At 41.9% G+C, this 24,325-nt stretch overlaps 1 protein-coding gene across 3 annotated transcripts in view; it reads right to left on the bottom strand.

Annotated features, from left to right (window-relative positions):
* The window catches only part of PRICKLE2 (prickle planar cell polarity protein 2), a 199,842-nt gene that overhangs the window by 33,657 nt on the left and 141,860 nt on the right, over nucleotides 1-24,325 (bottom strand). For all 3 annotated transcript variants that reach the window (XM_072128392.1, XM_072128393.1, XM_072128394.1), the window contains 2 exons: nucleotides 19,051-19,234; nucleotides 4,507-4,620 (listed from right to left, as the gene is read on the bottom strand). In XM_072128392.1, the coding sequence (XP_071984493.1) occupies nucleotides 4,507-4,620; nucleotides 19,051-19,234 (298 nt within the window). The remainder of the gene's footprint in view (nucleotides 1-4,506; nucleotides 4,621-19,050; nucleotides 19,235-24,325) is intronic.

Raw genomic sequence — 24,325 nt, 5'->3', positions numbered from 1 at the left:
AAGCAGGTTTGAGGAACCGGACAATGACAAAAAGTTGCTCATGGAAGAATTCTCTCAAACGTTTAGCTTGAACCTCTAGAGATGTTATGAAGGTCCTATCCTAAACTAAAAACAGTTTTTTAGAGGTGGCTTGAAGGATGAACACAATATTGACTGGGTTTGGATGAATCAAACAAGAAGATCATCTAAAAGGTGGCCACATGAGTGTAATAATTTATCAGGTCAAAGCCTTTCCTTCTATCTAGACAAGGAACTATGGTGCTTCCATGTATGTATGAGATGACATATGGAGCAATGTAGCACATATTGGTTGGATTCCATGTTTAAAGGAAACCTACCACTGCTCGCATGATAAAATCATTCGAGCAGACCACCTGGTAGGCTATTTAATACTGATGCCGGCACATACTTTAGTTAGGCACGGCGATCGTTAGTTTAGATAAAAAAATGTTTTACTTAGCTATGAAAATATCCCTCCGGTGCTACCCCTACGTCATCTTCGGAAGGGAAATGCCTTCCGATCTTTAATTATTCCCGCCTCCTTCATTGTAGCCGTTTCCGTCGGGTGCCGAGAGCCGTGACGTCACCAAGCTCTCGGCACCTATCGCTGTCCGGCTGTGTGAGAGCTAGTATCTGCGCATGCGCGATAGGTGCCGAGAGGTTGGTGACGTCACAGCTCTCGGCACCCGAAGGAGGACGGCTACAATGAAGGAGGCGGGAATAATTTAAGATCGGAAGGCATTTCCCTTCCGAAGATGACGTAGGGGTAGCACCGGAGGAATATTTTCATAGGTAAGTAAAACATTTTTTTATCTAAACTAACGATCGCCGTGCCTAACTAAAGTATGTGCCGGCATCAGTATTAAATAGCCTACCAGGTGGTCTGCTCGAATGATTTTATCATGCGGGCAGTGGTAGGTTTCCTTTAAGATGAAGCAGGTTTGAGGAACCTGACGATGACAAAAAGTTGCTCATGGAAGAATTCTCTCAAATGTGTAGCTTGAACCTCTAGAGATGTTATGAAGGTCCTATCCTAAACTAAAAACTGTTTTTTAGAGGTGGCTTGAAGGATGAACACAATATTGATTGGGTTTGGATGAATCAAACAAGAAGATCATCTAAAGGTGGCCATACGAGTGTAATAATTTATCAGGTCAAAGCCGTTCCTTCTATCTAGACAAGGAACTATGGTGCTTCCATGTATGTATGAGATGACATGAAGGAGCAATGTAGCACATATTGGTTGGATTCCATGTTTAAGATGAAGCAGGTTTGAGGAACCGGACGATGACAAAAAGTTGCTCATGGGTGAATTCTCGCAAACGTTTAGCTTGTACTTCCAAAGATGTTCTGAAGGTTCTATCCAAAATTGAAAACATTTTTTTAGAGGTGGCTTGAAGGATGAGCACGATATTGATGGGATTTCGAATAAATCAAGCTAGAAGATCATCTAAAAGGTGGCCATGTGAGTCTAATAATTTATCAGATGAAAGCTCACAACAACCTACACATTGGTACAATGGATCAGTTCTCTATGGGGCAAGGAGAGTAAATCCTTGGTGGTCTGGTCCTGCCGAAACTTTAGGATTTACTGACTCACCTCAACCTCTGCACCTCATGGGACCCAAGAGAAGTAATATTAATTGGTGGGAGGTCTGACCGTAGACACTGGTGACATACGAGACAAACAATGCTCCCACAAAAGTGTTGAATAAACACATATTTATACATAAAGGTTCTTCACTTCCATCGAAAACCTAAGCAGCATATGGATCCCGTTAAATATGCAATAGAGAATAATAACATTAATGTTCGTAAAAAGAAAGGAAAAAAAAACACAAAAATGCCAACATATGGGTTGCATTTAATTATCTTAATTTCATTCCAAGATCTCGCAAAAAAATAAATGAATTAACCCTTAGGAACAAACTTCATATGAAGTCTCAGTGGGAGATAATTTTTCCTACAGTCCTATTTCCAATCTTTCATTTTATCTGTTTTTTCTTCCTTTTATCCGAGCCCAACTTTTTTTTTTTCTTGGTACGATCTCCATCTATTATTTATTTACGGTCTGGAATGCGACCAGGTTTGTTCAGATGAGAACGCGCCCAAAATTATCCCGATCCAAGCGCAGTGCGTTCCCAATTATCTCTCTCGGCCAAGGTCCACAGTGTTGGGAGTTATAAGAGGTTCTGGAATAGATTCAGGAGACGTGATATGGGATCCGACGGGTTGTAACCACAAGACATGCGCCACCAGCGTCTGCCTCCTACCGATATACATGTCAGGAGGTGATCGCATTCCCAGTCTAAATAACTTCAGAAAGTCGCTTAATGCCGTAGACACAAACAAGAACGATGATTGTTTTTTTAAAATTTCATTAGCGGTAACCAAATATTATTTTCTAAAATTACAGGAAAACACTGCAATATACTGTAATCCCGTCAACATCGATTTATCCCCAAAATGGCTTGGCTAAAATTGTATTTATGCACATAACAAATCAGCTAGGCTGACCAAGGGTCGAGAGGCCACCTTTAACCCCAGTCAAATATGCGCATGTAATAAAAACCAGATATTAATAGAAATGCCTAAGTGGAATGTATACCCTAAACTGTAAACATATGGAATTCATAGACAGGACAGGCAATCCTATTAATCATCGGAAACAAACACTCGCGAAGGGCGAATAATGTTGCCGTCATGGAAATCTTAGCGTTTTTAAAGGCGTTGTAAAAGCGGGATCGTAAAAATAACTTGACCGTGTGAAGACAATGTCTAAAACGTGAATACACAAATGACTCATAGGTCCTCGTACAAAAGTGTCCTTGTTGTCCGCAGCAGACAAGATGAATTTGCCTTCCCCTTTCTAACCTGCACTTAAAAACTCAAACGCGGGCTCTAATTTATTGCTTTACTAAACAAGGGCACTATTTTCATATTTCACAATGTTTTCAGAGTAATAGACCTCTTTTTGGGACCCTGAACTACCAGTCACGTTGGCTATAAAGATGGACTGGAGGTCACAATGCTTAGTTTAAATAAGCATGGTGTAATTCTAAGTTTGTCCTGTGGAGGTGCTGTAGGGAAACTAAAAACTTCCTGTGTAGATGGCTGGCTGCAAAACCTAGTGATTGGGTTATTGTCAAATGTCTTTAAGATTGTCAACCCCTTCGGATGGGTAAAGATGCAACCTAAAACTTTGTAAGTCTCAAAGGACATCTACCACCAGGATGAAGGACTGTAAACCAAACTTACATGCAGGTGTGTGCCCCCTCTGGAAGGATCTGCTCTTCTTGTAGCTTCCTAAACCCTTGTGTGTTTTTTTTTAAAAGGCTTTAAAAATTATGCAAATTAGCCTGAGGGAATGCAGGCTCCATTGACATCTATGGCGTCCGGAGCCCCTCAAGCTCATTTGCATAATGTTTACACCTTTTTTGGTCCTATTGTGGAAGGAGTGTGTTCTTCATCAATCTACATAGCTGTGAATGAACAAGGGATAGGACACCTATCTCTCTTTATCATAATTACTACCTCTATCTAAAATTATATCTTCACCGGCAAGACCAAAAAGTATCAAGAAAGTTCTAAATCTTTAAAATCTATTCTCTTTTCTCATGGACTCTTTTTTGGGCAAAGTCATCAATATCTAAAAAATGGGGTTCCACTGGAACCATGCTGATAAGTTTAATGAAGAGACCATAGTACCATCATTGCTTTTTAATTCAATCATTTGAATTAAAGTAAATCTGCCTTTTATTTTTATGCATTATGAACCAGATATACATTGAGAATGCTGTAGCTACACTGATGCAGAAACATATCTTGTTTAATCCCTGGACCGAGTGATTTTGCTCAAAAAATTGAACAATTATAAAATTCAGGACATTGGAAAAGCTGGGTGCCTACATAAACACATTACACATGTAGCTTCCTGAACTGTCCAGACAGGACTAATCAATCTGAGCTGCATGACTCATACACAGCAGCTGGGGGACGGTGCGGCGATTGATTACTTCTGCCTGTCAGGGACAACACAGTGATGACATATTCTCGGCTTATGCTGGGCAGGACAAGGCTGGAGCAGTGCATAATTAGGGTACGAGGAGAAGCACCGGGCAAGCCACAAGAGCGACAGAGCCTCATTATCATAATTTTATAACTTTTTTTTTCAGGAAAACCACTCAGTTCAGGGATTAAACAAGATATGTTTCTGCATCAATGTAGCTACAGCATTCTCAAGGTACGTTTGGTTCATAATGCATAAAAGCAAATGGTAGATTTCCTTTAAATTGCACTTGTTGCGTTCAACCAAGAGTTAGATCTCCACCAGACAGAGAAAAAGTCCATCTGTATAGGTGCTACATTCCTGCTACACCAAAATAAAAAGCAAAACTGTAACTCTAGACTGGTGGGACCGGACCATTTGGTGATGCTTTCTCGGTATAAAAGATGTTGGACAATCGGAATATTGTTTGAAACTTTTTTGGAGTGATTAGTACTTACTTCATTGTCATGGGGTGGCAGCTGGTGTAGAAGTTGCTTGATCCTCGACTTCTCACCGGGACTGTTAACATAAGGAACTTTATCATCGGGCAAGCAGCTATAATACTGGTGAACCTGCAGACACAAGGAAAAGGCGATTAACAACTACTTATCGTGGTGCCATTTTTTTTTCAATGTTTTTGAGCTTAAAAACGATCCAAATACAAAAAGGAGAAAATCCCAAATAATATTTTTGAGTCTTTCCAGGGTATAAATCTTCTTGGCCAACGTTATTAGAACAGACGAGGCGCCTTTCCCAGAATCGGGCTGTGTTCCATTAGGAACACATGAAAAATAGATCAACGCGTTTCGCGGATGGAGCCAAAGTGTTTTTTCGGTAAGCCTATCGCACAATAATGGTAGTAAAACATCTAAAGTTTCCGGAAATTTGTGTCTATTTTGTGTGAGAGAGACTTAGGTATGGTGGTAGAGGGGGAAAAGATCTGCTTAAGTAGCAAGTGTTAAGAAAGTAATCTACTACTAAGTATTACCTTTTACATATGTAGCCAAGATTTGTCCACTTAAAGGGGATGTGCCTTTATTGTACATTCAGATGTGAAACTATTTCTTAAAGGGAATCTATTACAGACTTTTGAGACACAAAACCACTGGCTCCCATATAGAACCATCCGAGCTCTGTCCATGTAACAATTTATTCAAGGAAATCTACCATTTGTTTTCATGCTGTAGCTACACTGATGCAGAAACATATCTTGTTGAATCCCTAAATTGAGTGGTTTTGCTGAAAAAACAATGATAAAATTATGATTATGAGGCTCTGTCCCTCTAGTGACTGTCCTGGCACTTTTCCTCTTACCCTAATTATGCACTTCTCCAGCCTAATGCATCATCACTGTGTTGTCCCTGACAGGCAGAAATAATCAATCGCTGCACCATCCCCCAGCTGCTGTGTATGAGTCATCCAGTTCAGGTGGATTACTCCTGTCTGGACAGTTCAGGCAGCTCCTGTGTATGTGTAAGTAATGTGTTTATGTACAGCAGACAGCCTGCACCCAGCTTTCCCAAGGTCCTAAATTTTATAATTGTTATTTTGAGCAAAACCACTCAGTTCAGGGATTAAATAAGATAAGTTTTTGCATCGGTGTCGCTACGGAATTTTCAAGGTATTTTTGGTTCACACTACCACATATAGCAAAACATGGAATGCTATGGATGACATATGTCCCTTAGATAGTAGATCATGAATCATGGATGACACATATAATGGAACATGGAATCCTATGGGTGATGTATTCCCCCTGTATGGCAGAACATGGAAACTTATAAAACACATATTTCACCTATATAGTGGAACATGGAAACCTCTGGGGGTCATATGCTGCATACATATAAGTGAAATATAACATGGATTCCTATGTATGACGTATGCCCCTATATAGCAGAACATGGAAATCTATGTATGACACATGTCACCTATATAGTGGGAAATGGAAACCTATGGGTGACATATGCCGCATCCATAGCAGAACATGGAAATCTATGAGTGACATAAGCCACCAATGTAGTTGAACATGGAGAACTATAGGGACATATGTAGCCTTTATACTGTAGTATGGAAACAAGGGTGACACATGTCATCTATATAATGGAACCTATGGGTGGCATATACCATCTATGTAGTGGAACATAGAGATCTATGGGTGACATATGCTGCATCCATCGCAGAAAATGGAAATCTATGGGTGACATCCGCAACCTATGTAATGGAACATGGAGACCTTCGAGGGACATATGGCGCCTTGATACTGAAACATGGAAACATGGATGACACATGTCATCTATATAAAGGAACATGGAAACCTATGAGTGGCATGTACCACCTATATGCTGGAATATGAATACCTATGGATGACGTATGTCACCTACGTAGCGGCATACTTCAATAGAACCTCCCAACACATGCACAGTGTGAATGTTCTAGAGCACAGGACCCTATGGGCTGAAGGTGAGGGTCTGGGAGGATGGTCCTCAGTGGTTGCCAAGTTATTAAATGGTGGAGGGCTATGGGAATACACAAATTTATAAAGTCATCGCTGCCTTAGAATTGTGTAAATGTAAAGAAGATGTCAGCACCTGCCTGTACGACAGCTGTTACTGCTTCGTCTTGGCAATAAATATGTTGTCTGCGCCTCCGCCCACACTGCAAGCCCTCAGAGTTTTCTTCAACAATTTGCTAAAATGATTAGCAGATGAAATCTGTTCTATAAGCTTGTTTTTCTGCTGGGTGTTCGTATGTTTAAAGCGCACGCATCAGTGGCGCACGGAGAAGGGAGACGCTCGAGGGTCCGGAAATATCTACGTAAGCCATCAGTAACACAGGACCTCATCAATTGGTCCAAAATCCCCCCCAAGCCAGTAACCTGGACCTTTTATAGGAGTCATATCATACCTTAGGAGCAATAAGGCAATAAAGAAATAATGCATTTCTAATGAATATGCAAATTAACCTGAAAGTACACAGGGGGCGGGGCCTGAGTTGCCCGATTTTTCCTGGAGATAGCTACAAGTGCCCTGGCTCTACTCTACTATATAAATAAAGATTATTATTATTATTATTAAATTGGCACCCAGTGGTATCCCTTAACACATTGGGGCAGATTTACTTACCCGGTCCCGTTGTGATACCGTGTTGTCCGACGAGGATTCGGGTCTGGCGCGATTCACTAACATTGTGCTCCCGAGTTCCTGCAAATCGGCGCAAAACGGAAATATTCGGGAAACCCGACGAAAGTGCGGCGTTCGGACCCTTAGTAAATGAGCCCCATTATTTGAATATTTCATATCTTTCTATATCTGTAGACAATTCTGTAACATTGTCCGTGCCCCCAGTGCACTTGCAGACTAATTTGCATATCCATAAAAAAGATAGTTAGTTCTGCATTGGTTCATTGGACTCCATCTACAAAGATGTGTTTCTGAAGCTATTAGAGGCCTCTTCGATACTCTCTTACTGGCTTGGGGGGACGTGCTGGACTTCGCAGATTCCCTTCTAAGGACATCTACCACCAGGATGAAGGACTGTATGCAAATTAGCCTGAGGGGCTAAAGGCTCCATAAGTGTTAATGGAGCCTGGCTCATTTGCGTACAGTCCTTCATCCTGGTGGTAGATGTCCTTTAAGAGCTCCCTTGTCATATTCAGAGTCAAAAAAAATTTGTGATACATTGTAGCTCGAGTCAAGCCCTAAAAATGTGTTCTCCCCTTCACTACATCATTCTTCAATAATGAGGTGTTGCCAGTCGACTTCTGCATTCTGCAGAGGTGTAGCTATGTCATATTTCAGGAATGCCCAACCTTTGCCCAAATTTTCCTCAGAGCCCATGCCAGATTTAGGCTGGGCTCTTCTGTTAACCCTTTATAGACACACATAGAACTCATGCTGTCCCCAATCTGGCACCTCGTTCCCGTGCCGCTTCAGTACTTCTGTTTTTATTTTGAGCCTATGAGTGGTCAATGGTTCTTGATAGGCAACCTCCAACGAGTTGGCTTCTCGGACCATGAGACATCACTTCCGTTTTCCAGGGGACTCATTTCCTTTGTTGTACCATGGTCCGAGAAGACCACTCATTGGATAAAGTAGACCTATGACCCACCGCCACAGGTCCAAAAACCAAAAGTATTGTAGTGATGTGGGAATCAGAGCGGGGTAACTATGCTTTCTTTTTCCCTCCCTTTAAAGTAGAATTCCCAAAAAGTTATCAAACCCACATCCCCTTTTAGAGGAATTCCAGAGGGCTCATTGTAATATTTTACATTTGGGGGACCTGATGTCGATCTGGGCACATTTTTGAACTAAGAGCGAGATCCTTCAATCCTACACAACTTCCTAGAGAGGGAAAGATTTACCAAGTGACGAGTAAAAGAATCGTTTTACCAACGCCACGCTAAAGCCGATGTGTTAATTTGCAGGAATGTTTTCTCCATTAACGCAGCGGAGGCCTGGCGACACATGGCTCTGAGGTGGGTGCGGGGGTGGGAAGGTAATCAGAAGTAAGTGGCCACGTTGCCTACAGTATGTGAAGGCATAGAAAGAATTTACTAGAAGGCCGTTCATCTAAAAGCTCGGAGAGTAAATATTCCGGTAAAAATGTCTCTATAAATAAAACATACAGATGTACTCAAATACCCGGGTACGGCTGCGAGCCTCGGGATAACTTTTTTACAATTTTTTTTTTTTCATTTCAAGCACTTTAAATGCAAATATAAAGACGATCCACAGAAACGGATTCCTGAAGTGCTGCGGATCGAGACAGAGCCCCGAAGGAAGCCCGTTACTATAAAGGGGACGGTCGCGTGATGTCCCTCCCTAATAGATGACCACATACATATAGATCAGGGCCTCACAAGCCTCAAAAACTGATTGTATGTCTCTTCTCTAGGACTGTACCCGCCTAAATTCCTAAGGGCCCTCTAGGCAGAAATCCAAATATCCTATTGAAAATTTTATAGTGTACATATTTTTATTTCATGAAGTTTATGGAACAGAGCATGGACGGAGTTGCACATTTTTTGGCTACATTACAGCACAAAGAAATAATAATAATAATAATAATAATAATAATAATAATAATAATAATAATAAAGGAATCGCAACAATTGCTATTCTGTGCATACAGCTCTTACCCAGACTTATTCGTCTCTATGGATACAGACTACAAACATACTCAGTGGGGGGAATGTAATAAGCCAAATTTTCCAGACTGTTTAGTGTCATTTGTGCCAAAAAATGCTTTCTGCCACATTTATAAGACCTCTTTTCAACACTTTACTGACTTCTCCAGCTAAGGGGATGTGGCCTATGAAAAGAGGGTGTGTACTTTGGAAAAGAGGTGTGGTCTGCTGGAAAAATTTAAGACTGTGCCCCAAAGTGTGGCGCACACTTTTAGACCAACTCAAAAGAGGTGTAAAGTAGAACATAACAGTCTCACATCACAGTGATACATCTGGTGCAGCAAAAAACTGGCGGAATCTGCACCACATTGATCCATAACTACTAGTCATGTGTTTTTGTATTTGCCTCTTTTCCTACAATCTGTGAAGCTAACGAAACGAGGAAGCATAGTAACACTGGATGCAGGACCAGGACTACGTACAGGTTTTGTTTGTTGTCTGTAACCTTGGAGACATATAAGTCTGCACAGGAGCTGCAGACATGAGACACTGTAACAATAAAATATAGTTGCAAAAGTGGACTTTTATCCATGAATTCAGGGTGACGTTTAGAATAAGCGGTTGTGTGCTGACACCTATGACATGTATTCGGTATTTTTAGCAGTTTTCCCCTCTGCAGGCTTTATTTCTAATTCACAGTTGTCTCGAAGCTAGGGGGTTGGAGAGTAGGTGATATATTGACTCATAATTCTCACAAGCTCCATAACTCATTCACTTACAAGCAGTTGCACCCCATGGAATATTTTAGAGAAGTGCTGAGGAGTATTCATGTGACTACCATCAAAATCCATCATGATAAACCAAAGACACTTACTCATAGATCCAGGCGCCGTGACTGTGGTAATCTTCTTATATTTGTTACCCATGTTCTCGTTCCTTCTGAAAATCAACTTTTTAAAATATGCTAATGAGTCTGACGGGCTACTAGGGCGGTTCCCAGAGCCCCTCTATGCTACAGATTCACACAATGTTACAGTGTGCAAAGAGCACTTCCCCCTTCCACTGTGCGCTCAAACTTCCTCTCCTGCATTGAGATTACATCAGGCAGAGGGAGGAGGCAGTGCTGAGGGAGAAGGGGGAGGGCCTGGGAATCTGCAGCATGGAGGGGGTCTTGTAACCCCCCCGAGAGCCATTCAGGTTCATTAGCAGCATAATTATAAAAGACAATTACCACAGCCACGGTGTCTGGATCTATGAGTAAGTATCCACGTTTGGGTTTGACGGTAGATTTCCTTTAAAAAGGACATCTACCGCTAGGATGAAGGATTGTAAAACGAGCACACGGACATACTGGTGTGTGACCCCTCTGGCAGGATCTGCTATTCTTTTATCTTCTTATTCCCTGTTTTTTTTTTTTACAAAGAAAGGATTTTAAAATTATGCAAATGAACCTGCTTTTTAAAGGCTTTAATTGAGCCTGGAGCCCCTCAGGCTCATTTGCATAATTTAAAAGCCTTTTATTCTTAAAAACCAGGGTATAAAAAGCTTAAAGAAAAATGGATCCTACCAGAGGGGTTACACACCAGTATGTCAGTGTGCTTGGTTTACAATCCTTCATCCTGGTCCTTTAAGACGAATTAGAAAATGTACTATTATCTGCAGCAGAATGTCTGTGTCTGTCTCTGCATCTCTCTCAATGGGCTCTTTAATCGTGTAATCTGACCCACCATTCGAGTAAGCAAGAACTTTAGGAAAAAGGAGCCCGATAAAAGGGAAAAGGGGATTTGTTTTCTGATAATTTTAATTGTGCCTTTTTATATTCATCTGTGCTATTATTTTAGGTAAAATTATGTTGTCCAAAAAAATCTTTCATGAAATATATGGTAAGATGATTCTGCTCTTCCCTTATATTCCTCTAGGGGCAGTGCTACATTACCTTGTAGTTATATTCTATCCAATTATGATCTTCTCTATTGTTTTTTTCATGATGCTGCATTCACACTAGGGTCCCTGCTTCCCTCTTCAAATGGATCCACATCGGAATCCTCTTCCACTTCAGGAATCTTTCTGCTTTATTTTAAACTAACAAAATTTGTTGCGGACATCAGCCAATGTGAACAGAGTTCTAACTGTAGATAATTATTAAGCAGTCGCTGCTGACAGTAGCTTTTAACCCTTCACTAGCCCAATCTAACTAATCCGTGATATGCAGTAAAAACTCCGGAGGCCGTTTTTTTTTTCAAATTTTTTACCGTTTTATAATACAAAACACATTAAACAGATATCAATATGGAAATGTGACATCTAATTTAAAATTGAGGGGGGGGGGGAGGGGGGGGCGGCCGAGAAATGAACAGTCTGCTCGCCAGCTGTCAGCGACTAAAATAGAGAGACGCGATGTGCCTCTGACATACATGAATGTACAGCATGGTAATTACTTTGCGGATCTGCAAATCGAAAATGTGTCGGAAATAATAATAATGGGAAAAAAGTTGCTGTCCTTGTTACTTTTTTCATGTAGATGTTTAATAAGCAAAGTGATAAAAAAAAAACATAAAGGCGACAGGACGGGTCCTTTGATGCGAGGTCTGAATGAGCTGTACAGATAACCTGCGCTGTAATCCCAGGGCTTCACCGCTGATGACGCACCTCATTCCCTAGCAACATCTCCTCTGCGTCCCCGCTGCAGATAAGGGAGGGGGGAGGCGCTGTCTGCTCTGAGGCTATACTGCAAGCACTGACTGTGCCAGGCATGCATCAGCAGGGGCTGCGCTAACACAGGGGCAGCATACAAACAGCACCCCACTGTGGCCAAGGCCGGGCTGACGCTTTGTGGATTTCATCTCATGTCTTATTTGCTACAACCAGCCAAAAACAGCGCCACACCTGTCCTCAGGTAATGCATGGTATTGCAGCTCATCCCCGATCCTCCCAATGGAGCCAAGTTTTCATACCAGAGAAAACCAATGGGAAATTGGTCCTTAAAGTGGACCTCTCACCCTGACTAAGAATGCCCTCTGATAAAGGATTAGAAGTCCTCTACACATCACCTAAAATTAGCTGCCAGTAAGGCCCTGTACCTTAATTACAGACATTTTTGTTATATGAAAATTAGCTTTTGTGACTCATGCCTGGTGTTTGTGACTCTTCTCTCTCTCAGGCTGGCAGTGAACCACGCCCCATTATTGTGACTGACAGCTCTGTGTCTCTTCAAATCTCTGCTCTGCCTCCTTGTACTGAGGGACTGTCTGCTAATATTCAACTACAGACATATAAAGCTCTATGTACAGATAGGAAATATTGTGTCAATTATTTTACACGGTGCCTTGTGTTACATTCATGACATGTGACCAGTGACATCACCGCAGGTCCTTTAGCCTTCTAAGAATAGCAAATAGTACCCCATGTATGTGATCACATGATCCTCCATGGGGGATGGAGAGGAGTAGAAGTCCATGAAGGCTGCTGTGACTTCATGTGGTCAGACATACATGGTGTACAGTTTGCTATTATTAAGAGGCTAAAGTACCTGCGATGATGTCACTTTGGTCACATGACATGAATGGTGACCAGTAAGGAGGCATAAAGCATGGGGAGGATTAGATGGGAGGGGCCAGATGAGCAGGACACGCCCCTTCTGATGCAAGGTAATATAGAGATAAAAGATGATGTAAGTGAAACAATTTTTAGCTAAAAGAAGGGGGTCAGTCAGTTATTAGAGCTCTATAGGAACCTGTCACTGGCTGTATATGTGCAAATGTGGTGACAGGTTCCCTTTAACCCCTTCCCGACGTGCGCCGTACTAGTACGGCGCGCGCCGGGTCCCGATGCATGGAGAGGGCTCGCGGGCCGAGCCCTCTCCATGGCCGGTAAGTCTTTGTTGCATATTCTCACGAAGGCCCGATGCTGTCTCGTTTTAACCCATTCATTACAATGTGCTATCAGCACATTGTAATGAATGAGGAGTAAAATCCCCATATACTGCCATATTGCAGTATGGCAGTATATGGTAGGATCGATCAGACAACCTAGGGTTAAAGTACCCTAGGGAGTCTGAAAAATAGTTAAAGTAAAAGTAAAAAAAAGTTAAAAAAAAAAAATTATATTAAAAAAAAATAAAAATTCAAATCACCCCCCTTTCCCTAGAACTGATATTAATATTAATAAACAGTAAAAATCATAAACACATTAGGTATCGCCGCATCCGAAAATGTCCAATCTATCAAAAAATAATAACGGTTTTTCACTGTGTTTAACCCCGTAACGGAAAATAGCGTCCAAAGTCAAAAATGAAATTTTTTTGCCATTTTGGAAAATATAAAAAAATTCATAAAAAGTAATCAAAAGGTCGTACAGTCCTAACAATGATAGCAATGAAAACGCCATCAAAAGTTGCAAAAAATTACACCACCCACAGCTCCGTACACCAAAGTATGAAAAAGTTATTAGCACCAGAAGATGGCAAAATCCAAAAAAAAAATTTTTGTACAGGAGGTTTTAATTTTTTTAAATGTATGAAAACATTATAAAACCTGTACAAATGTGGTATCCCTGTGATCGTAGCAACCCAAAGAATAAAATAGACCTATCATTTGGGGCACACAGTGAAAGCTGTAAAATCGAAGCCCACAAGAAAACGTCGCAAATGTGTTTTTTCACCATTTTCACTGCATTTGGAATTTTTTTCCCGCTTCCCAGTACATGCCATAGAATATTAAATACCGCCACTACGAAGTGCAATTTGTTACGCAGAAAATAAGCCATAACAGAGCTCTTTATGTGGAAAAATAAAAAAGTTATAGATTTTTGAAGGTGGGGAGTGAAAAATGGAAGTGAAAAAACTAAAAAAGGCCAAGTCGTTAAGGGGTTAAAGGGCATCTACCACCAGGATGAAGGATTGTAAACCAGTCACACTGACATACTGGTGTGTGCCCCCTCTGGCAGCATCTGCTCTTCTTTAATCTTTTTATGCCCTTGTTTTTACAAAAAAAGGCTTTAAAATTATGCAAATTAGCCTGAGGATTCCAGGCTCCGCAGGTTCATTTGTATAATTTTGAAAGCATTTTTTTTGTTTAAAATTACAAAGATTACAGATCTCTACAGGGTCAGCACCTAACACTGTCTGCCTAGAGCACAGAGCACAGCAGTGTGAGGACACACCCTACACCCCCAGTGTAGATGCTATAATCCAGAAATATAATTGCATTTTTTTACAGTCCTGCTGCTACTATTAACATACAAAATATATGGTTAAGCAGCCTTCCAGGTCCGATACCTAACACTCTGCATGGTCAAAATGCTAAAGGGAGTCCAACAGCAGGTTTGACTATACAAAGCTGTAGACACTGTTGGGTATTGTCCCTGGAGAGATGTGCAATTATACCTTTGTGTGTGTTATTAGGAGCATCAGGACTGTAAAAAATAGATTTATACTCCCATATTGTAGCAGGACTTGAGATCTTTGCATTGTAATGCAGCTTAGCCACTCTCCTGTAGCGGGCTTCTGGTTGGATAATACAGCAGATGCCACCCCTGTGGAGGAGAGGCTACCCTGTGGCTGTGGAGGAGATTAATGCAGAGATCTCAAAGCATAGCAGTGTGAGGATACTGGCTGAGTACTCCAAGTCCAGCTACAATCCTGGATCATAAATAAAAAAATTTTTGCAATGAATTAAAGGTATGATTACACAGATCTCCAGGGATAATACCTAATAAATACCCTTTATTACTAGAAATATACGGTGGTCCAGGACAGCTGTCACCAATGTATCTATGACACATCCAGCTTCATGTGCCACCAGGCTGACCTCAGTAAATTTTGGCATCTAGTAGATACCGTGAATGGCAGGTAACACCAGATCTGCTGCTTAGATGCCTCCTGAGTGACAGGAATTTATTCTCACTGGGTGAAGATTCAGTGAATCGAATTATATTAAATGTAATGGAAAATTGCTATTTTCTATCTGACACAGTTTACGCTCCCCTTACGATAAAATCTACACAAACAGCCAATTTACTGGGAGCGGTAAAGGTCCGGGGATGACATAAGTAATGTACATTTACATAATAACCCCCGACTCTATAAGCGCCGACTCTTCCGGCCTGATGCTCCTCCGCACATTTTGTTTATCGCCGGATTGTTATTGAGGTAAAAATAATCTCGGGTCTTCACACTACACACACAGAACCCGAGAGAGAGACCGGCAGCAGCTTCTCCCCAGAGATAATGACCTGAAAAACATCTCACCTCCAAAAAGGTGAAGAAAACAAGGGGACTGTGATATCACGTAGTACTATTTAGGGGATGGACGCGGTAATAAAATCTAGGTGTAACCCCATGGAGCTAGAGATGAAGACACTTAGGGGGGAGATGTATCATACACTGGCTCCACGTGCGCCACTATGAGATGATGCCCCCAGCACAAAGACTCCTGTTCTATTGCGCCTCTGCCTGTGCTGCAGCCCACTACAACACGGACCGCATGGAGGTGGCGGAAATTGGAAAATAGACACAATTTCTGGCTGTACACAAGCAACTGCGCCTATTGCAGAGCTTGTACACCGAAGCAAAGATCAATCCTGCCCTTAATATAAAACTTCCTGCAATCTACAGTAATATCTATCTATCCATTACCTATCTATCTAATACCTATCTTTCTCAAATGTATCTCATATATCCGTTCATATCTATTTACCTATTTCTATCTACATATTTATCTATCCATCTATATATCTATCTATCTATCTATCTCTATCTTTCTATATATCATATCTCTCAATCTAATATCTATAGACAAAGGTGTAGCACACACACCGAAACGTTGCCACCTCACCTTGATTGGATTTATTTTGGATCATATCTATTTATCTATCTGTATCTTTCTATCTCATTTCTACCGATCTCAATTTCATAACAATCTAACCTATAAGGATCTATCCATATCTATCTATCCATTTACCGTATATATCCATACCATCTATCATCTATCAATCATCTATCTGTCTTCTATCCATCTATCTATCTATCCATCCATCTATCTATCTATCTATCTATCTATCTATCTATCACCTATCTATGTATTCATCTATCAATCATTTTGCAAAAAAAGACTTCAAAGTCCAGGTACACGACTTATATACATATCCAACATTTTTGTTGGATAGATATTAGATAGATAAATATTAGATAGATGTGGATAGATCCTTATAGGTTACATTGGCTGCTGGTGGTGATGTGTATATTTTGGGATGACATCCTGTCTGATGGCCTCCACGTCAGACAAGTGTTTTCCATTGTGTTTCCATCTCTCTATCTATCTATCTATCTATCTATCTATCTATCTATCTATCTATCTATCTATCTATCTATCTATTTCTATGTCTATCCATCTAATCTCTATGGGCCACATTTATCACAGTTAATATAGGCCTGAAAACAGGCATACAAGCTGTGATGTAGCTGCAAATCTCGGCGCAGAGCTGGTGGGTTGGTGTGTGCAGACTATGGCACAATTCTATACCTGGGGTACCCGTGCTGCCCGCCAGAATTTAGCAGGAGGCCTCCTGATATATCTGTAATGGGCATGTGGGCGGCGGCACCCTCATACACTGGCGCACTTACCGAACTTCCTATATTCTACCATCGCATTTCTACCTAATTTTCCCCATAGCTATTTGGGCTAAGCTCACATCTGCATAAAAGGGGTTGTCTAATCAATATTCTGTGTTATTTCATAAACAGCGCTGCATTTCTCCATAGGATGTGTTTAGTATTGTACTAGAGCTTAGCTGCAGTACCAAAAATAACGCGGCACTGTTTCTAGAAGAAAGAAGTCATGTTTTTTGCCATGTGAGCAGAAGAAAACAATTCAAGCTGTGATGAATCTGTAATGTGATGGGTCTGGCAGGTTCTGGTGGGCACCAACATAGTTGTTTTCATTTAGAAACACTTAGCAAGTCTGAATTTATTGAATCCAGGTCATTGGTCAGAGAAGACTACGAACGTGTCACACTCAGGAGGACTCGACAAGTTCATGCTTCACAGAGATGGCCATTGATTTCACCAGAGTCTGTGTAATACTCCATTTCTCCTGTAGAGGTGCTGCAGGGAAACTGAACACTCAACGTGGAAGACACTGCAATTAACGCAATAAAACCGGACTGTCCAAACTGTACACCCCATTTTATTACTGGAGAATCCATATATAAGACAATCCCATATCATGCCTCACATATGTCAGCAGGCCTGGCAGTGTGCATAATTTATAGGCTCTGTACAGCGCACCATATAATTGGAGTTAGCAGTAACCAGCTCAGTTTCTAATGAATCCATTGCCATGTCAACCATTGAGCAGACAGCGTGTGCCGAAAGCTAGTTGTCAGGGTCGGCTCGACATGACACGGTGCTCGCACTCCGGCTGAAAGCCACAGAAATAACAACAGATTTCGCTCTATTGCATAAATGCAACACAACACAAATCTACTACCAGAAGTGTAATGGCACTAACCCATAGAGGAGGGGACTCAACATTTTTGTTGCACTAGGATCCATTTATCTCAACATAGTAGTATCTCCCTCACTACCTGCACAGAGGTCCACCCTCAGCAAAGGGATGTGAATGTTATCGTTTTATCTACTAAAATTTGATTTAAAAAATTAAAATAATGGTTTAAACATTTCAAGGGAACAAGCAACAGCACGGTGCGCTTCCATCTACCATCAAAATCCATAATGATAAACCAGGAGCACTTACTTCAGGTACCGTGACTGCGGCATCTATTTATATTTGTTATCCATGGTTTCCATCCTTCTAAAATCAACTTTACAATTATGATAATGAGCCACAAGTGCTCTGGGAGTGTTACCAGAGTCCCTCCATGCTGTGGCATCACAGGCTGTTACACTGTGCAGGAGCACTTCCCCCTCCCACTCTGTAAGATTACAACAGGTTGAGGGAGGGTTGAAACGCTGAGGGAGCAGAAGTAGGGGAGAGCAGTATGACAGCCTGTGAAGCTACAGCATCTTCTGGCTCATTACCAAAATTCATCATGGCAATGATTTCATTATAGCACAGTGGTCCTGCCGGGTTGCAGGGACTCCTTGCATCAGGTATAACTATTGGAGTCAGTGGAGTAACTGGGAGAGGCAGGGCCCCATAGCAAACTTCTGAATGAGGCCCCACTTCCCACTTCAAAAATATACTTATTTCTATACTTGTGTGAGTTACACAGCATACATTGTATACATACACATACAGCATATATACATCACAAATATGTACAATGTGCAGCATAATATGTATATAATGGTGCACATCCTCCACTTTTTAGTTTGTCAGGTCAGATGATGGGGCCCCCGACACTGTGGGCCCCATAGCAGCTGCTAAGGCTGCTACCACTGTAGTTACGTCCCTGATTGGAGTCCCCTCTCTGGAGGAGTTTCCTGTCCGTGAAATGCTGCCTCCACACAGTCGCAGAATGAGCACATTCATGTGGGTAAGCCCTAAGAAAGGAAGGGAGATCGACTACAGGATCAGACTACACTGGGTTTGCTTGTAGTCTGTAACCATGGAGACTTGATAATCTACACTGAAACTGTGCACATAAAAGGAGAGAAGATAGAAGAAGGAATCACCATAAAGTGAATGGGCCTCAACAGAGAACCTCAAGGTTGGATCCTGTTACAATAGGGATTCTATAATCCCCACACATCTTTCCAGAGACCTAGGGGGGATGGATCAGCAAACAAGTCAGGTGGTATGGGGTTACCAGGTCACCTCTAGGGTGAAATGGAGAACACGCGGATTACCATTGTTTACAGACAACTTCACTCACTGCATATTTCTAAAGGTATCAGATGCAGAATTGAAGGTACCTGTTCTGGTTTCAGTCCCGGAGGGATCCAGGCGTACTCCTCCAGCGCACAGCCCGAGTCGTCGTCAGACGTGGAGTTCCTCTGAAAGTCAAACATCAACTTGTTCATGGTCTTCTCCATCTCCAGAGGCATGGCGGTGGCGCTGTGCTCCTCCCGCGAGCACTTACAATGCAGACAGATCTTCCTGCGGAAAAAACAAATTCCAGTGTAAGTGTGCCGCTCCGCAGCTATTCATCGAAGCTAAGATACCAAAGTATAAACACATTCTCTGGCGCTCTGCCCGCGGCCCAATGTCAGCGCCAATCCTCTGTTTGCAAATGTCAATATTACATGGGGGACAATGGCAGGTGCACAATGGGAGCGGGAACAGTGACACGTTGGCTGCGTGTTATGTATTCAGACACAAAGTGCAAGGAGCTGGAGGTGCCCAGGGATCAGGCAAAGTATTATCAAGATATGTCATTAAAGGGGCTGTCCGGAGGATAAAAAATATGGCCGCTTTCACCCAAAAACAGCGCCACCTCTGACCATGGGTAGTGAGTGGTATTGCACTCATGCTGCATTCATCTCTATATAGCTGAGCTGCAATACCAGCACAAACCATGGTCAGGTGTGGCGCTGTTTTTGTATGAAAGCACTTCCAGATATCCCAGATGCATTACATTGAAGGCCATAAACACATAAACATGATATTTCATCCTCAAGTGCTCCTAATTCTCCTAATTCTGGTATTGAACGTGTGTGTGTTATTGAACTAAACTTTTCCCTATAATTTAGTTTTTGCATAAGGTTTGTAAGCATCAAAGAGGATGTTTGTTCTTGTAAATAATTGCTTTTCTGTTGAAATAACCATTCTGGAACATATCTACTTAAAGGATCTCTAACGTTTAAGCTCTATTTCCAACTTTCCACCTTTGAATTCTGCTGAATCCATCTTGTTCTCCCAAGATGTAATATTACCAACCTGAAGGATCAAATTACAGCTCCCCATAAAAGTCAGTGGGGGTAATTTACTAAGGGCCGATTCGCGTTTTCCCGACGTGTTACCCGAATATTTCCGATTTGCGCCGGCATGCGCGCGACGGAAATCGGGGGGCGTGGCCGAACAAAAACCTGGCGCATTCGGAAAAAACGCCGCATTTAAAAATGGAAAATGTGTCGCGAAGCTTGCGCTTACCTTCACTCAGTCGGCCTCGGAGAATTCCAGCGCGTTCAGATGCTTTTCAGCGCAGCAGCGCCACCTGGTGGACGGCGGAGGAATAATAAATCCCCACGGGCCCGAATCCAGCGCAGAGAACACGCCGCTATATCGCGAATGGGCCGGGTAAGTAAATCTGCCCCAGTGAAGAGAAGAGGATGATGGCGGATCATCATTATAGAGAAGATATTGGGGCTTATTTACTAAGGGTCGCAGATCGCACTTTCGCCGGACCGTTCACAGTTTTCAGGATTTGCGCAGCTTTGACAGGTATTTAACAGGGGTCTGCGCTGGAATTGCGTCTCATGCAATCGGATTGTGGCGCGGCTGCGCTGGCTTTCATGCGACAGAAATCGGGGGCCGGTCATCGGACGATCCGACTGATTCGGACTGAGCGTGGGATTTAACTTTCCAATTGTGTCGCAAGACAATGCACTTACATGCACCAGGAAGAAGAAGGTGAACTCCGGCGGACCTGAGAGGGGAAGCGACACATGCAGGAAATCGGGTGCACGATCTTATTCGTCGGACAATGCACTTTCGTGAACTCCGCAGGACTGGGTAAGTAAATGTGCCCCATTATGTTTGCTGCAGAAAAAATGTATTTTCTGATGCACCCCAAGTGTTATTGTAATCCCAACTGGTCAGTACTTCTCTCTATGATCCTACAACCTGCTTCAACACACTATGACCTGTCTATAAATCCATGAATGGTAACACCCAGTTGTCAATGTATTCCTACATTTCCAGGAAACATAATAAATATCAGAAAAGTTTTTTTTCCAGAATTGTTTTTTGAGGAGCATCAGGAAATCTGGCAGCTTCAAGTGTGAACAATATTAATTCCAGCTCATCATTTCAGGGGCTATGAACAGGCAAAAAAAAAAATCTGTATATTAATACAACATATGTAAGTGTACAGAGATGTGACAGAGCGGCATCTGGCGCTTGTTTCCCTCCCATGTTTCGATGATATTTTTCTTTGCACCATCTGGCGTCACCACTTGGCCAACATAACCATATAACACTATCAGGTGTGCTATGAGGTCAGATGGAGGAACATGTGAAAGCTAAACCCTTCCAGCAGTTAAAGGGTCTTAGAAAAAGGTTACACCGCTGGATTCCAATTAGAACCAGATCAGGTCACCGCCCGGAAACACATGCTGGTTTTACGCTCCCCTTGCCAAAACAAGACTTATACTAATAAGAGAGGACAAGGGATTACTTTGCTGGATAGAAACAATGTCTCCCTGCTATCCAAACAAGCGCTAGAGGGACGCCTTGGTGGTCCCTGGATTTATTAATGCTGCGTTCTCTTTATTTCAGCAATCTATGGTGTGAGTCAAGTGAGAACACTAATGCTCGGCCTGACACAGTTGGGTTTCTCCATCAGGGATCGGGCTGTACAATATGTGCCGAGACTGCACTTACTAAACGTAAGAGAACTCGTAAGATATGTCTAGTCTAAACAACCAAATCATTTATTGAATAAAAGCCACATCCAAGACGTTCTACCAACTCATGGGAGAACATGCTGTGATGGTTTTAGAAAGACACACGGGGGCTCATTTACTAAGGGTACGAAGCCGCACTTTTGTTGGTTTTTCCGACCTCTTCGGGATTTGCGCTGCTGGGACAGGTATTTAACTGTGGATTGTGCCACACGCGATGGGATTGTGGTGCGACTACGTTGGCTTTCATGCAACAGAAATCAGGGGGCGGGCCATCGGACGATCCGAATGATTTGGACTGAGCGCAGGATTTAACTATCAAATTGTGTTGCAAGATCAAGCACTTACATGCACCAGGAAGAAGAAGGTGAACTGCAGCGGATCTGAGCGGGGAAGCGACACATGCAGGAAATCGGGCGCACAATCTTGGATCTTGAATTGATCTTGAATCAGGGAACAGACAATGCACTTTCGTGAACTCCGCAGGACCGGGTAAGTTAATGTGCCCCTTTGTATTGAGAATACATGCATGTTCGGTCACGAGGGAGGCAAGTTTTAGTATAGTTAGTAGATTACGCATGGGTAAGAATACTCGAGGAAGCTTGAGAATACATGATCGAAGGAAAGAATGTTCCTTATGGGGGAAACAGCTGTAGACATTTGGCAAAACTTGTAGAGATAAGTCTTATCTAGTTCCATGCCATCTGGTGGAAATTGGCCTTGGGGAATTGAAAGTTCTGGTTTCATTTAGGTTAAAGGGCTGTTTGATTGGGAATCTTATATTCTTATCTTTGTATAAATAAGATTCAGTGAAGATTGGCTATAAAGCAAATCTACCTCCAGAATGTCTGAGGATACATGGAGTGCAATGAGAAATATGTAACGCTCCATCTCCCCTGTGGGGGTGCAGGGATGGAGACTTATTGCAGGATTTTAGCTGTTCCATTGGGTTCCACCAATGAGAGATCTTACATTATTGTGTTCACTGAAGTGGACATGTACAGCCACTTATGTACGAGTTCTGGTTCTGGCTGGTTGACCAAATCCAATCCCAAGGATAGGTCATCAATACATAATGTATTAAAGACCATGTCCATAATGGCTACACTTTGAATTCAATGAGAACTGTGTTAGGGGCTAGCTGGGTTCATTAGCTATAACAACCCATTGTCTATATATTTCCTGTTTAGATATTTTCTATTTTCTACAGTCGTGGGATGTGACTAACCCCCAACGTAGGTGCAATGATTTGCATAGTTTATAAAAGAGCCCAGAAGACTCGAATCATCGCTTTAGTAGGTCTTAAACATTTAACAATTAAACTGGTCCCAGCCAAAAAATCTATATGAGGAAGTGATGAAACATATAAAAGGATAACATGAGCTAAACAGAGAGAATGAAACATTACAAACAGTCATATATCATATTTTACACATCTCTCAGAGGCCATATATAGTTTGGAGAGGCCCTCTGCCTAGACTTGGTTACTAGTTTAGATATAACCTGGTGCTAAAGACAATAGTCAGACTGTGAGAGACTGGTTATTATAGAGACCAGTGTCTAGCAATGCCACATAAAATGTAGCAGCTGCTTAAAAAACTAAAGCCCCATAAAAATGGCCAGTCCCCTCAGCTTACTCAATAGAGACATACCGTAATAGGTTTTCAGATTTACCATGGATAAAGTAGCTTTAGATTAGATTGATTGCGATGTAAACTTTAAAAATTTTGGGAATAACTTTACCCTAAAGGATTCCAAGGTCAATGGAAGATCTGATGGACATAAAGGTTGTCCAGTAATATTTGATGGGAGATGCGGAAAATCTCATGGCCAAGTAAAATGTCGAGCAAAAGTTGAAGGTAGATCTTGAAAACCTCATGGCCAAGAAAGATGTCCAGCTAAGGTTGATGGAATCTTAAAAAACTCTATTGGTCATACATGATGTCCAGATTTTTAAGATCCTTCATCAACCTTGACATCTTGCTTGGCCATGAAATGTTTAGGATCTTAAGCAGAGAAGATCCTAAACATTTCATGGCCAAGTAAGATGTCCAGCTAAGGTTGATGGAATATCTTAAAAAACTCTAATGCTCTTACATGATGTCAAGTCATGCTTCATAGAAGATCCTAAACATTTCATGGCCAAGTAAGATGTCCAGCTAAGGTTGATGAAGGATCTTAAAAATCCTATGGCCACAAAAGTTGATGGAAAAAAAAGCTCAAGTAGATGTTCTGCTAAGAATGATGAAAGGTCTCAAAACTCTTATGGCCAAGTGGGATGTTCAACTATGGTTGGTGGAAGATGCTGAAACTCTCAAGGTCAAGTCTGATGTCAGGCTAAGGTTGAGTGAAGATGCTGAAACTCTTCTGGCCAGGTTGGATTCCTCTAAACTAGAATGGTAAATCCTAAAAACCTGGCAAGTACTCGGCAGCCGTGCAAGAAGTAACTTCCATCCCAGATTCCAGGCACTTTCTAGCGATAATGGCCAGTGGGGGTCTTTCTAACCTTTGGTCAGATTTGTATATAAATCCTTGGCCACAATTCTTTAGCTTGTTCTCCAAAGAATGATCAGACAGACGTGGATTTAGAAGAACTGGTATTATCGTTGCTCGGCACAATACACAA

The sequence above is a fragment of the Engystomops pustulosus genome, chromosome 10 (genome assembly GCF_040894005.1).
Source record: "Engystomops pustulosus chromosome 10, aEngPut4.maternal, whole genome shotgun sequence".
In the NCBI taxonomy this organism is placed as follows: Eukaryota; Metazoa; Chordata; class Amphibia; order Anura; family Leptodactylidae; genus Engystomops; species Engystomops pustulosus.
This window is presented reverse-complemented; position numbering and strand designations above follow the sequence as displayed.